This window comes from Nanorana parkeri, unplaced genomic scaffold (assembly GCF_000935625.1).
Source record: "Nanorana parkeri isolate BGI_ZX_2015 unplaced genomic scaffold, ASM93562v1 scaffold2431, whole genome shotgun sequence".
Lineage (NCBI taxonomy): Eukaryota > Metazoa > Chordata > Amphibia > Anura > Dicroglossidae > Nanorana > Nanorana parkeri.
In genome coordinates, this window is record NW_017308699.1 from 127,428 (window position 1) to 141,311 (window position 13,884).

Sequence of the window (13,884 nt, forward strand, 5' to 3'; positions counted from 1 at the left end):
ATAGCAGCAAACAGATATTTGAAGCTGCTGGTGCCTCTGGAGTCCCACGGACATCAAGGTGTAGAGTCCTTCAGTCTTGCAACTGTGCATAAACCTTCCATTTGGCCACCACTAACCAATGCTCACAAGCAGAAACGGCTGCATTGGGCAGAAAAATACATGAAGACTAAATTTTCAAACAGTTCTGTTCACTGATGAATGCCGTACAACTCTGGATGGTCCAGATGGATGGAGTAGTGGATGGTTGGTGGACGGCCACCCTGTTCCAACAAGGCTGCAACGCCATCAACGAGAAGGGCACGCAAGCGCAGTGAATGGTAGTTGAACTGGACATGAGCTGTGTGTAATTGGAGAAGCTAACTGCCGTGAGAAAGAGACGCAGGAGCAGTGTGGGGGTGTAAGGCTCGTTGAGTGGCAACGCATGCGCGGAAGGTTCTTATGTGAAGCTGACCTATTGGCAGTACCCGGATGCGACGTCAGAGGTACGCGCGGTCGATGAGTTCTCAGTGTCGACAGAACAGGACCAGCGCCGACAGAGAGCTCCTCCCACCGGACCAGGGCTGACTCGCTGCTGCTCTCCCAGTAAGTTTAAAAAAAAAAATCATAGCGCAAGCAAGTACTGGTCAAAATGCCCTGTATCGGGCTCGATTCCGATGCTAGCATCGGTATCTGGACATCCCTAGTTCTAATCATTCTATGGTCTATAAAAATCCCCCCCCCCCCCCAAAAAAAAAAAAAGTTTTGGCTTTAGATTCACTTAGGTTTTATGTACACAACAGCAATGTGATTGCCTTTGTAATTTCCTTTCGACTTGCGCCCACAAAATACTGGAAAAATTGATAGGGCTGCAACTAATAATTGTTTTCATAGTTGATTAGTTGGCCGATTACTTTTTTTCTGATTAGATAAAAAATTTAAAATACACAAATGCAGTGTTACAAAGTCTACTTCAGAATAAAACTGCATGCACATTTTTTTGTAATCACACTGAGTGTGGGAAGTGCATTTGGGGTGACATTAAAGCAAATGTCAATGCACCTCCTGCAGCAGACTTTGTCAGGCCAAAAACAAAAATTACTTTTTTTCCCACCAATTTTTAACTATTGTATTGTAAGAACATGGAGCTTTAATAGCTTCAGCCACGGAATGACAGCTGCCAGTGGCAAGATTCCGCAGATGGCAGCTGAACGTAAATACAGCAACTACTGGGCTGGTGCAACAGCCAGCCATTTCAATTTGCAATAGCCAAGAGCAGGCTGGCTATTACACCCTCCCACTGCTTGCTGTGCCCTCATCCCAACATGGAGGAGAGAGCTAGGGGATCCAACCAACTAATCGATAATGAGAATATTTGACAACTATTTTCATTATTGATTACTTGGTTGCATCTCTAAAAATTCATAACACGCATACTGTAAAATTTCACAGAAATGGGCAATAATTTTTGTAAATTGACAGGGGGGAAAAAAAAAAAAAAAAAAAAGTGTATCAAAAAATTGGGAAATAATGTACGATAACGAAAAGAACACATGGTTAGGCTTCAGTGAATTTTGCTGGATGACAGGGCTGCTTTGTAAGCACGCCAATTAGCTTTGGTACAAAGACACACTTGATTAAAATAAAATCAATACATAAAACAGTTTGACATATGCTGAATAGAAAGGAATACCTCTGTAAAGAAGCTGCTGTACTTTGAAGCTCCCTCAGCCTGAGTAGAGCCTGAGTCACTGGAGTTCAATACAAAGGTGTGTCTGTCGTTTTGGAGCTTATCCTGCAGGTTGCCTCCCGCCAACTCATTTTCCTTATTTGCCATGTCACAGTCCCAGCCTCTCAGATGCTGTTTTCTTCTAAAGGCGGGGCTCTGAGCTTTCCTCTTGAAAACCACCACTTTATAAAGCTGCTGATTGCTGTTGGTAAAACAAAGACCCAAGCTGATTTAATAGACCTGGTTATTGGAAACAAATGCTATGGGTCTTAAAAATATACATTTATGGCAACTACCGTCTACATTTCAACTTCCTCCACTGGACTTGGACAAGAAGTTACAGTTCCAAATTTATAGAAAAATCTGCATAGGGAGAAAAATCAATAACTAATAATAAAAAAAAAAAAAAAAAAAAAAAAAATTACCTTCCCTGAACCACTTAGCAACCTTGGAGAAAATACTGGTACTTCTGGGTATAGGGAGCATGAGCAAGATCCCACAATGCAGTGCTCATAGCCTGAGTGGTTAACCAGCAGGACGTAGTGCGGTCACATGGGAAGGCAAGAAATGATAATATATGGTTGGTTTATATATTTGCACTAGCAGGGCTTGTAGCACTGGAAAGCAGTGAGGAAAGCACATAAAAAGGCACCTAAGTCATTCATATCTACTAATCTATGCAGGATATAATCCAGAGCAAAAAAAAAACACCACTTCCATTCTAAATCCAGCTGCTCACCTCATCTGTGTCCTAGGTGCAGGTAGCAAGCACACCTCCGCTTCAAACAATCAAAGATAAAAAATGCCGCACGACACAAGGATCTCTTAACTGGAAATCAAAATCTTTACTCATGAAGCAAAAAACACACAGACTGTCCATAAATTCCCCTCCTCAATCCTTAAACTCTAAGGTAGTGGCTGAGGATCGAGAAGGGGAATTTAAGGACAGTGCGTTTTGTGCTCAGTGCATAAAGATTTCCCAGGAAGAGATCCTGCGGAGTGCTGAATTTTTGAACTTTGATTACGGTTTAGCAATTTATTTCCTATTGTCAATTTCAGCAAATTCCAATATGCAGTCTGGAAATTTAGCTGAAATAGGCAACATTTCCCAAATCCACTGGTAATGTGCCACTGCCCACATCCTCTTCTTCCAACAATCCATTACAGTCACAAAAGGAGCCTAGAGAGTCATTTGGGGCAAGTATAGGAATATGTTTTTCTATAGACAACACACATCAGAAACGCATTTATCATGCGTATTACATGCAATTCAACCTATTTTGTCCCTGACAGATAAATACACCAGATCACAATGTACTCAGTAAACCACAACAGAAAGTGCAATTCAAACAGCAAAGTGAAACTAAAACCTGGCAAAACAAACACTAATTACCAAGGCCAAAATACTGGAAACAAAGTTGGCTAACATGGCAGCTACATTCCTACAAAAAAAAGTCATATAAAAAAGGTAAATTCACTGAGCGGCTTTAGTGGTTATAAAACAATATTTCATTGCATCATTATTTTCGTCTCACAACAACAAAAATACAAACACTAATGTATATCTATAGATATAGATAGATCTATCTATATAGATAGATCTATATATATCCTCCTATCACCTTATATCAGCATTAAAAGTTAAGTACTAAAATCCTTTACTTCTCACAAATCAGTATTTTATCTCAAATTATTTTATCACTATCATGAATGGCTATTTTTTTTTTTTTGTAATGTTCTCACTCTGTGTATACAACGGGACATGGCAGTGCTGATGTATAGCAATGGAACTGACACAATGTTATAGCCCATCTCTGGCAAAACATGAAACCTACATCCCACCCGACCATGTTTTTTTAAAAAATACACTGTTCCACGAGCAAAGATTTACTCACCTAAAGCCACCGTCCGCTGCTGATGCAATATTAAATGCAGGGACTAGTAATCCAGCGTTGAATATGCCTGTGTCTGCTGGCCCCCCAACTGTCTCCTTGTGAGGTCATACCACTGCGATTCCTCTTCTGGATCCTGAAAGGGCTCTGCAACTGGTCACCTGAAGTGAAGTGAAATGTCCACATTGCACAGGCAATGACGGACACCCAATGAAGGGCCCCGCCTTCTGGGACAGACATGACTTGCGTGTCATGTGACCGTGGATTTAGGTGAGTGAAAGGGTTTTTTTTTTTTTTTTAATAGAGAGAGTAGTTAAAAGAGAGTAGAAGATATATGTAGTGGGCAGCAGGTTGGCGAGGGGCTTTAAAGGAGAACTATGGGGTCAGGGCTTTTCCCCATAGTTCTCCAAAGGGTCACGGGAGAACAAACTATACTGTCTGGATCCACCCAGCTGTGCCCGCCCCCTCCCCAGTCCGTTTCGCCAGCCAGCGCTGGAGGATCGGACAGGGGAGGGGGGAATCCCTGCAAGAAGCCGTGAGTGACAGTCACTGCTCTCTAGGGGCTGCTATTGGTTATTGCGATCAAAATAATGATGCTTGCAACATGCTGGATGGATGGGCATCAGAATAGCAATGGCAGTGTAACATGACTAAACTAGCCATGTGCTGAGGAACCAAACAGAAGATAGCTTTGCAGTCAGAGAGACTGTTTCGGTCTATTGAGGATACCCACTGGCCACCAGTTTTTGGCTTTGATACACAAGCCCAGGCTACGTTACAAGTTCTTTTAAGTGTGTGCAAGAAATTGCTTAAGTCCTGATAAAGAGGGATGGTTGAGCACCTGAAATGCTTGGTTATCATGTCATCTGCCTGATAGTTGTGGAATCAATAAAATACTGTTCTGGACTCAAAGTGTGCTTTGGCACTCCCTAGTGCCTGGCTACAGATTTCACAAACTGGGTGACCCTTGACCAGGGAGAACTCCATTTTTGTGGCTAGCTGCAGGCCACTGGGTAGAAACGCAGCTACTTGCATCAACCACATAGAAAACTGGGTCTAGCACCTTTCTCTCACCTCCGTGTAATTATGCCATAAAACAAGGCAGTCTGTATAGTGGCTGGTTGTAACACATATACCGAGTTTGTATTTCTATGCCGTTTGCATTCTTGGCTCCTCCATCCTGCTCACATATCAGGAGATTTCTTAGTAAAAAATAAGCAACTCTCTAAGGGAAAATTGTCATTTTGTGCTACATTACGAGTAATAAAAGCCAGCTACCAACTGCAATGCATTTAAAGCGTTAATAGGACAAAGCAGACTAAAGATTCCCGTTATCCTCAAATTTAGTCCCATCTACTACACCAGAAACTGCAAATAACTTTTTACTTATTGTACAATAACTTAGCATAAATGCAGATAAAACTAAACTGGGAAAAATAGTATTTTTCTATTTTTATTGTTTTTGCAGCTACAGAAGTATACTAGAAAACATGAAGATATTAAAGGTTGTCAAGTTCACATCAGTAAGCAGCATGCAATGGATACACATTCTTCCATATACAAATTTAAACAAATTTTCAGTTGCTATAAAATGTATATCCAAACAATGAAGCTCATTGTTTCCAAAATAAAAATCTATTTACATCTTTAATAGGTGTTAGTGTTTCAAAATTTAATAGGGTCCATGTGGCCCACTTTCATGTGGCCCATGTGTTCTGATTGCCACATCAACCTGAACTGTATGATTAAAGAGAAGTAGCTTAATCTGCTAAACTGCAGAGGAGGAAGAGTTAAAGAGTATCATTGGTCAAAAACGAAAATTAAATATGTATTTCTATACCAAATTTACTATTCCTAGTTCTATCCCAAAATCAAAGTAATAAAGCACAAATCAGCAATACCAGCCGCCATACTTCCACAGTTCACCTACCATGTGATTTTCACAGAACGTAACCCCCAATTATGTATTTCATTATATACTTGGTTTAAATTAGACAAAGTCAGACAAATTAGACAAAGAATATTAAGATCTACTTTAAGTTTTTAACAAAATACTTTGCATCCATCGGAAGATAAGCACAACTCCTACAATGGACTGGTAGGTCAGTTCATTTCACAAATGGTCATAGACATCAAGAACTGACCCACGTCAAGGACAGAACAAATGGTGGTTAAGTATTTCTGGTTGGATTTACCTTTTTTTTTTTTAATGGTAAATTTGCCGAACACACACACTGAATTTTAAATTTCCTTTCTAATAAAATACAAAAGCAGTTAGCATTTTAGACTCACCCGTTTCCTAAAGACTCTCCTTGTGAAAGATTGTCCTGTAAAAGTTAAATTAACAGTATTTAATGTAGCTTGCAATTAAAGAAAAAAAAGCCTTATAGGTTTAGTTAAACATAATTTAAAATTGTTAGGGCATATCTAAACCCCAAAAGAAACATTTTATAGATCACAGTTAACTAGTCCTTAGATGTGTGGGCTGCATTAGTCTTTTTTCAGGCTTAGAACATTTTCAACAAGCACATAAAATAACAGCTGATCTAGTCAAAAATGCTGTGTCGTCACTTCCTGTAAGCTAAAAAGACAGCAAAAACATCCTTATCTAAACTACTAATTTATACAATGGAGACAACCAATATCTGAAGGTCTAGCCTAGGGTGACAACCACAGCTCTTTCCATTGATACAATTTAAAAAATGAGTTTGCAGTTTATTACATTTTTGTTTTTTGGTTTGTGTGCTGCATTTTCTGGGCATCCCCATTGAGTTCAATGGGGTACTGAATGAGAGACAAATGCAGCAAAAAAGATGCACATTTTGCGACATGTATTCTGCATGGTTTGCTTCCGCGTCTGTGTGTGTTTTAATAAACGTTTCCTATAGAGTTTGACGCCAAATATCAGGCAAGATATGAATCTGCGCTCTGTCTATGCTGCCTTTCCACCAGGCTTGGAGGAAAATGTCCTTCACTGTAAAAAAATGGACTCTGCAACGTACGTCCCTTGGAGTCGAAGTGGAGGGGTTGCAAATGGCCCAGCACCCTGTGGACATGATCTTTAATATGACCAGACCTCAGATCCAAGCCCGTGGTAGCCTCAGGTATTCCCCACAGGCGCAAGGTATTGCACCTGTTGCGGTTCTCGGCATCCTCCAGCCGCAACTGTAACTGAAGCAGGTGGGACATCTGATCCTGTATGGAGCGTTCCAGCTGAGCAACACATTTCTCTAATCCCCCCGCCGGTGTCCTCCAAGGAGTCTTTCCGCTGATCGGACAAGGAAATTCTCGACTTCAGCTTGTCCAGTTCTCCCCACAGGGATTCCCCAAGATGGCTGATCATGGCCTGTATGTCCGTCTTTGTGGGGAGAGCTTGCAGAAGTGCACGCAGCTCCGGCAACCCCTCCATGTCCAGTCCTTGTGAGGCCCACAAAATAATCTCTGCCCGTTATAAAATCTAGTCCCATCCTGGCCAGAAACGCGTCCATGAGTGGCTGCACAGGGGTTGAGAAGAGTCCCAACGTCTTTCTGCGCCTCATCATGGGGTTTGTAGGAGGCAAGAGTGATCCTCAACACCTGTGTCCTTGCGCGGCCATAGTCGAGACAGGCCCATTTTTAATGTGTGCAAAAGCAGAACAAAAACAAACTTTATCCTGGGTACATTTGGGGTGCCATTTGAAATGAATGCCAATGCAAGCACATTTTGCCGCATTTCTGTGAAAGGGCGTTTTTGTTCAAGGAACGTGCATGTGTGAATGCAGTCTAAGTCACAGAGGTGAGTATGGTGGGAACAAAAAAATAAAACATTATTTGATTATTCTCTACATAAGAGAACTCATACCTCCTTCATGTTCTGCTTGGGTGAAGGAGAGACCCTCTTTTTTGGGTAATCATCGATTCTACTGTGATGTAGGTCCCACTTCTCAACATGGCAGGCCCCCGGTGCCATAATGTCCGGAGAATCTGTAATAAAACAAAAATATGCAAACAATACCAGTCGTTTAATGCAAAGTATTAGGTATTTTAGCCTAACAGGTCATTTATCAGTGGCAAATACATGGTGTATAATTTTGTGTATAATTTTGCATCCTGCAAAAAGAACAACATATTGACAGAAGCTTGAAGTGACATTAAAGTCACAAATATTTTTAAACCGCTCCCTCTGATGCCTCTTGATATGATCATCTTCCTCCTTCCACTTGTATCCAGCAAGTGCCGATCTCTGATCCACCGCAGACTCCTGTCTCTTCCTGTCCCACGTGCATTGACTTACAGCGAGTCTCTCCTCTTCTACCAGTCGAAGATCTGTACTGCGCATGCGCCCGTCCCGTTCGAGAATCTTCAGATCTTCTGACGGGAGCGGCGGAGACAGAAGTAAGAACCCTTTTGTATGTATATATTATATATAGATCTCTATCCATCCATCAGACACACCTTGCTAGAAGTAGATATATGCAAAAAAAAAAAAAAAATTATACTTTAACCTGCCATGCAAGCTAGATTCTTCAAAATCTGGAAAGCTGTTTAAGCATTACCATTTATTATTAGGAACCCTAGAGAAAGACACTGTTGGAAGACCAGGGGTGTGGAATTTTAAAAAAAAAACTTTTTCCATCCAATTGTATTCCTATCACATGGGGGCTTACAAGCCCCTATGTGATAGTTTGGAGGTGACGGGTTATCTTTATGGAACGTGCCCTCCAACACAGAACCGATCTTCTGTGCAGTGGGGAGGCGGACAAGATCGCTGCTCATTTGATACAAGCGATCTGTTCAGATCACTTGTATAAAACGTGCAGTGGCTCCCCACTGTACATTTAGCTCTGCTTGCCAAGTGCATGGTAACCAATCAGCTTCTATTTTCAGCTTATTCAGTTAAGTTTTGTAAATGAAAACTAGAAGGTGATTGGTTGCTTCTGTTATCTGAAGAGAAAACCTATTTTTAGTGGTGCCAGTTCACACCTGAGCATTGTGTTGCCTGTTGCTTAAAGTTCAAACAAGTATATGAGCTTCATTTTGGATTTGTATTTTGGTCCCACATATTTAAATGGGAAGACCTGAAAAACATACGAAAGCTGTTTTTTGCACCTAACACCCATCTCCTCTTCCTATTAATTAGCTTACCATTGGCAAAAGCAAAACCATTCAAGCCTAAAAATGCCTTACAAACTGCATGGAGAAAAAAAAACACTCAAGTGTGAATGGGGGCTCATGGGGTGGCTCCAGCCAAGGGTAGCTTTTGCTGTTCTGCCCCTTTAGATAATCCATATTATTTTGAAAAAGCTTTGTCAAATTAAGGGGTCCATTTAGAAACAATTTACATGGCCCTTTGCCTTGCAAATATCTATGAACATTAGTTTTAGGCAAATATTGCCAAAATATCAGATATTTCTTCAGCACCTTAAATTTATGATCATACAACAGGAATTATTTGGTTTGCAAACCAGAAAAGTAGATACATTAAAAAAGCAATTCTCTTCATGCTCCTAAAACAACCCAAGAATACCGACGAGGGGCGTAATTTTATAATGTACGGATGTTCACAAATTCCAGCCTGCACCCTTGGGAGATGTTAAGAATCCAGGATTTTTTTTTAGAAATGTTTGGGGTTTTTTAAATCATGAAATAATTATTTTGTCTAAATGGTAATGTTTCTTTTGGGTAGGTACATTTACCAGAACTTCTTGCAAGTGTGGAGAGCTTTGAGCGAATAAACTATTTTGGTATTTATACATGCCACATATTTAGCAGATAAGATTATTAAAAATGTTATCCCTAAGCTTGCCTTCTTATTCTAAATGGACCCGTATAAATTATATTAAAACCTTCCAAAGCTCACACACTAACATTACATAGACATCAAAGTTTTAATGAGCCAGGATGAACACGAAGCTGGAGACCACTGCCGTCAGAAGGTAAGTAAGAATCGTAAACTAAGGCTGGCCATACACCTATCACTCTTTGTTCGTTCAACCCGCGTGCTAACCGAAAAAAAAAAAATAGACCCGATTTCTCCATCAACACAAGTGTGTCGATCGAGGAATCCCGCTGTTTACATTGTATTTTGGCATGTGCCCCCGGCACCTGTCAGATTTAAACTTTTAAAAAAAATATATTTTAATAAATATTTTTTAACTTTACTGTCGGGGGCTCTGGGAAATATCAGAGGTCTAAACAGATCCCTAATATGTCCCTTTTAAAATAGAAAAAGAGATTGGAGGACACAGAGACCTCAATCTCTTTTTCTGCAGCCCCTATTATGAACAGGAATCCTCTATACTGAGTGTTCCTGTTCATTGATAACTTTTGGAGATAGTCGGTTTACTATGTCCACAATCACAAATGAACACCAAGTGATGTAGAGCACTTCCTGTTTATTCATAATTGGGAACACAATAAACATACTATGTCCTCAAATTATTTACAAGAATTTACTGCCTGTATCTGCTCTCCATCCTGACACGCCGTCACAGGATGCTGAGCGGGCAGTGCAGGGAGGAGAGCTCTGTCTATTTTGACAGCTGACACCTCCCTTGCACCGCCAGCTCAGCCTCCTGCGACAGCTGTCTCCACACCCACACCGCAGGAGGAGAGCTCAACCTCCTGTGACATGGCGGCTCACAGCGCTCTCCTCCCCCACACTGCTCAGCTGCCTGAACTTTTCTCTCCTCCTCGCTGGACACTGCGCCAGTGTCTGCCATTACTAAACTCTCCTAAGAATGCTAGTTCCCTGGCTGTCATTCTGATGTTTTGACTTCAATGCTGTCCGAGTCACTGACCTGGAACAAATATAAGAGTTAAGTAGTTCTAACACTTATTTACAACATGCTCGTTCCAGGACTGTGATTCCAATACACGGAGGTCAGACAAAGCTAGACATATAGAATTTTCCGGATGAAGGTCTGTAATGGCAGCTCTTATACTTTTCTCATAACAGTCACTTTAAGCAGTAGCACCAACATTTATACAAGTGCACTTATAACTTCTGCCCTCCCCAAAAATAACCTACAACCAGAAGCTCAAAATATCAGCAATGACCCCTAGCCCCCCATTTACACTTGAGTGTTAGTGTATTCAGGCAACTTTGAAGCTTTTGTGGTGTGTTTTTAGGGCATTTTCATGCGTGCGCGTTTTTGTTTTAGTCACTGGATCTAGATACGAGGAGGAGATTGCGGTTAGACATGAACTGCAGAGAAAAACATGCATTATGTGCAGTTTTGCCCGAAAAAAACTCATACTTTTTTGAACTACAAGTGACAATGCTCAGGTGGAATTTTTCATACTGAGCGTTGTAGCTCTTCGAGTGTGAATAGAAGCTGACTGTCATTTAATGAAACAAGAAAGACGGCTGCAGCAAAGAGTCCAGCAATTAAATTTTCTTTTCTGACTGATTCGCCGGAGTGCCACAAGCTGGAGCAGCACCCTGGGATTCCACAGTGCAGCCTGTGGTGAACCACTAAACGTGAACAGTATATAATGCCTCCTAAAACAATAATGCATTGTGCTGACAACACCTGTGCAGTCAATCCCCATAAACTTCTGTAGGGCGGTCTCCTGTGCATCCCCAGCAACAAGAGATGGCCCCATCAAAATCTGTGTGGATGGACTACACAGGATCAGCCAGCCATAAAGGTTTTTACTGACAGCCTGGGGTGGACAAGATAAATGCAAAAGGTAACTCCTGTAAGCACTTCTGGGAGCGTTCCAGTGCATCTAAACCCAAAATAAAAAAACGTCATATATTGTAGCTTTGTAGTCCTAATGCCCCGTTCACACCTTGGCATTCTATAAATACACATTGCGATCATGTGCGTTTTTGCAGAGCAATGGCCCATTGATTTCAATGGACTGCCACATGGTACAAACGCAGCAAAGTAGTACTGCATTTTCCCACCACACGTTCATGCTAGAGCTGCAGCTAACGATTATTTTCAAAATCGATTAGTTGGACGATTATTAAGTTCGATTAAATAAATTAAATACATTTTAAAAAATGGCTCCAGTGATGGACTACTAGTTTGTATTGAGATTGTAGTCCATCACAGGAGGAAGCTTGGAGCGGTGGAAGTAAAGAAAAGGGAAAAAAAAGTGTGGTGTGCAATATAGTGAAATGAAAAAGTGTAAAATTATACAGCAATTAATGTAGAATGGCACCGCCTATAGAGGACTACAAAACCCAGCAATAGTACATTATACAGCACAATGCAGAATACCACCAGCTATAGAGGAGTACAACAAATCCCAGCAATAGTACATAGCTGGTAGTATTCTGCATTGTGCTGTATAAAGTACTATTGCTGGGTGTTGTAGTCCTCTATAGCTAGTGGTATTCTGCATTGCGCTGTATAATGTATTATTGCTGGGATTTGTTGTACTCGTCTATAGCTGGTGGTATTCCGCATTGCGCTGTATAATATATTATTCCTTGATTTGTAGTCCTCCATACACCGCAATGCAGAATACCACCAGCTACATAGGAATACAACAAATCCCAGCAATACATTATACATACAGTGTACAATGTATTGCTGGGATTTGTATTCCTCTATAGCTGATCTAATATACATCACAATGTACCATCAGGTATAGAGGAATACATATCCCAGCAATACATTATAGAGCACCATGTGTGGGGGAAAGTGCCGGCTTACCTGAGCAGTCTTCCAGCAACTTGTTTCGGAGATCGGGCCTATTGGCGGCGGCTGTCATTCCCTCATGCCTGCTCCTCCTTACTTCTCCCCGCGCACCTGTGCCGATCGTGGATTTGGGCGAGCACTGAGCGTGAGGCGGGAGGAGGTGCGGCGTGTGGATGCGGGCGGCCTGGCAGCGGCGAGCGTGAGGTGGGGAGGAGGTGTGGCGTGCAGCGTGTGTGGAGCCGTGAACAGGGCCAACCCATCGGAAGCCGATTAATCGATTATTGAAAAAGTTGACAACTTTTTCAATAATCGATTATGTCAATTAGTTGTTGCAGCCCTAGTTCATGCGCGTTTAACACAGGAAAAAAAACATGCGTTTTCCCAGACACGGTTGGGGTGCCATTCACAAGCAATATTACCTCAAGAGCATTGTACCTCTAACGCATCTTGTCAACGCCTGCCTTTGGCGCGAGTTCACGCAACACAAAAGCGTGAGCAAGGACTAACTGCTGGCTGCATTAGTTTTAATAATACTTTTCAGCTTCTTTTTACCTGGTATTCCTATCAGTAGCACACTTCATATCCTTCCTGTTCACTTACTGTACATCCATGTAGGAGCAGCGTTGTTGCATGCTCGCTCCTGTTCTGGACTGCAGGCTAACGTGCGAACACCTACATGTTAAGCCGACATCAACAGAATAAACCGAAAGAGTTGTTCCATGGACCACAATGCTAAATAATTTTGTTTTAAATACTCTTCAACGGAGAGGGAGTCTTTTAAAGAGCAACATTAAAAAAAATCCCTTAATAACATTGTTTGAGGATGCTTTAAATTTGCATGTGAAGTTGCAGATCACTGCCTTCTTGAGTTTGTCAACAAACCAAGTAATGCATCATTTGGGTGCAGTAGCACTGTCGCCTCTAAATGACAGATCCCCTCTGGACTTTCTTGTAAATAAACAGGCCAGACATCCTGGGTGGTTGTGACCATATCCAGTAACCCCAGCCTCCTCCGCGCCATTGTAAATTCAACATCAATTACATTGTCCAGCGATGCAGATTCATATCAATCACGGTGAGTAACTCCCGACAATGTAGACCCCCGCCATGATTACGCTGCCCCACCCCTACTCTCATTGCAAATGACAGGTTCCAGGGGAACCTGGGTGACATCATTGACCAAATATGGTCAACAACCTCATCGAGGTTCCATGGAGCCATTTACATTCCAGCAGCTCTGGGAATCTGTCATTTGTGGGAAAAGCAGCAGTGGGAGAAAGTCGTCAGAAGCAATGGGTCAATGAGGTGTCAGATCAACATCATCATCATGTATTACTCATCTTGACTGAAGTGGATTTACATGGCTAGACGAAAAGTATGATGTTGGATTTAAATAATAAGACACCAAAAAAAAAAAAAAAAAACCTCATCGAGGTGCCATGGAGCCATTTACATTCCAGCAGCTCTGGGAATCTGTCATTTGTGGGAAAAGCAGCAGTGGGAGAAAGTCGTCAGAAGCAATGGGTCAATGAGGTGTCAGATCAACATCATCATCATGTATTACTCATCTTGACTGAAGTGGATTTACATGGCTAGACGAAAAGTATGATGTTGGATTTAAATAATAAGACACCAAAAAAAAAAAAAAAAA

The 13,884-nt window shown here is 41.5% G+C and overlaps 1 protein-coding gene across 2 annotated transcripts in view; it reads right to left on the reverse strand.

Annotated features, from left to right (window-relative positions):
- Window positions 1-13,884, reverse strand: part of KATNBL1 (katanin regulatory subunit B1 like 1) — a 32,452-nt gene that overhangs the window by 14,543 nt on the left and 4,025 nt on the right. For both annotated transcript variants that reach the window (XM_018573571.1, XM_018573570.1), the window contains exons 2-4: window positions 7,439-7,560; window positions 5,890-5,924; window positions 1,670-1,907 (exon numbers count right to left, since the gene is read on the reverse strand). In XM_018573571.1, the coding sequence (XP_018429073.1) occupies window positions 1,670-1,907; window positions 5,890-5,924; window positions 7,439-7,546 (381 nt within the window). In that variant the 5' untranslated portion in view covers window positions 7,547-7,560. The remainder of the gene's footprint in view (window positions 1-1,669; window positions 1,908-5,889; window positions 5,925-7,438; window positions 7,561-13,884) is intronic.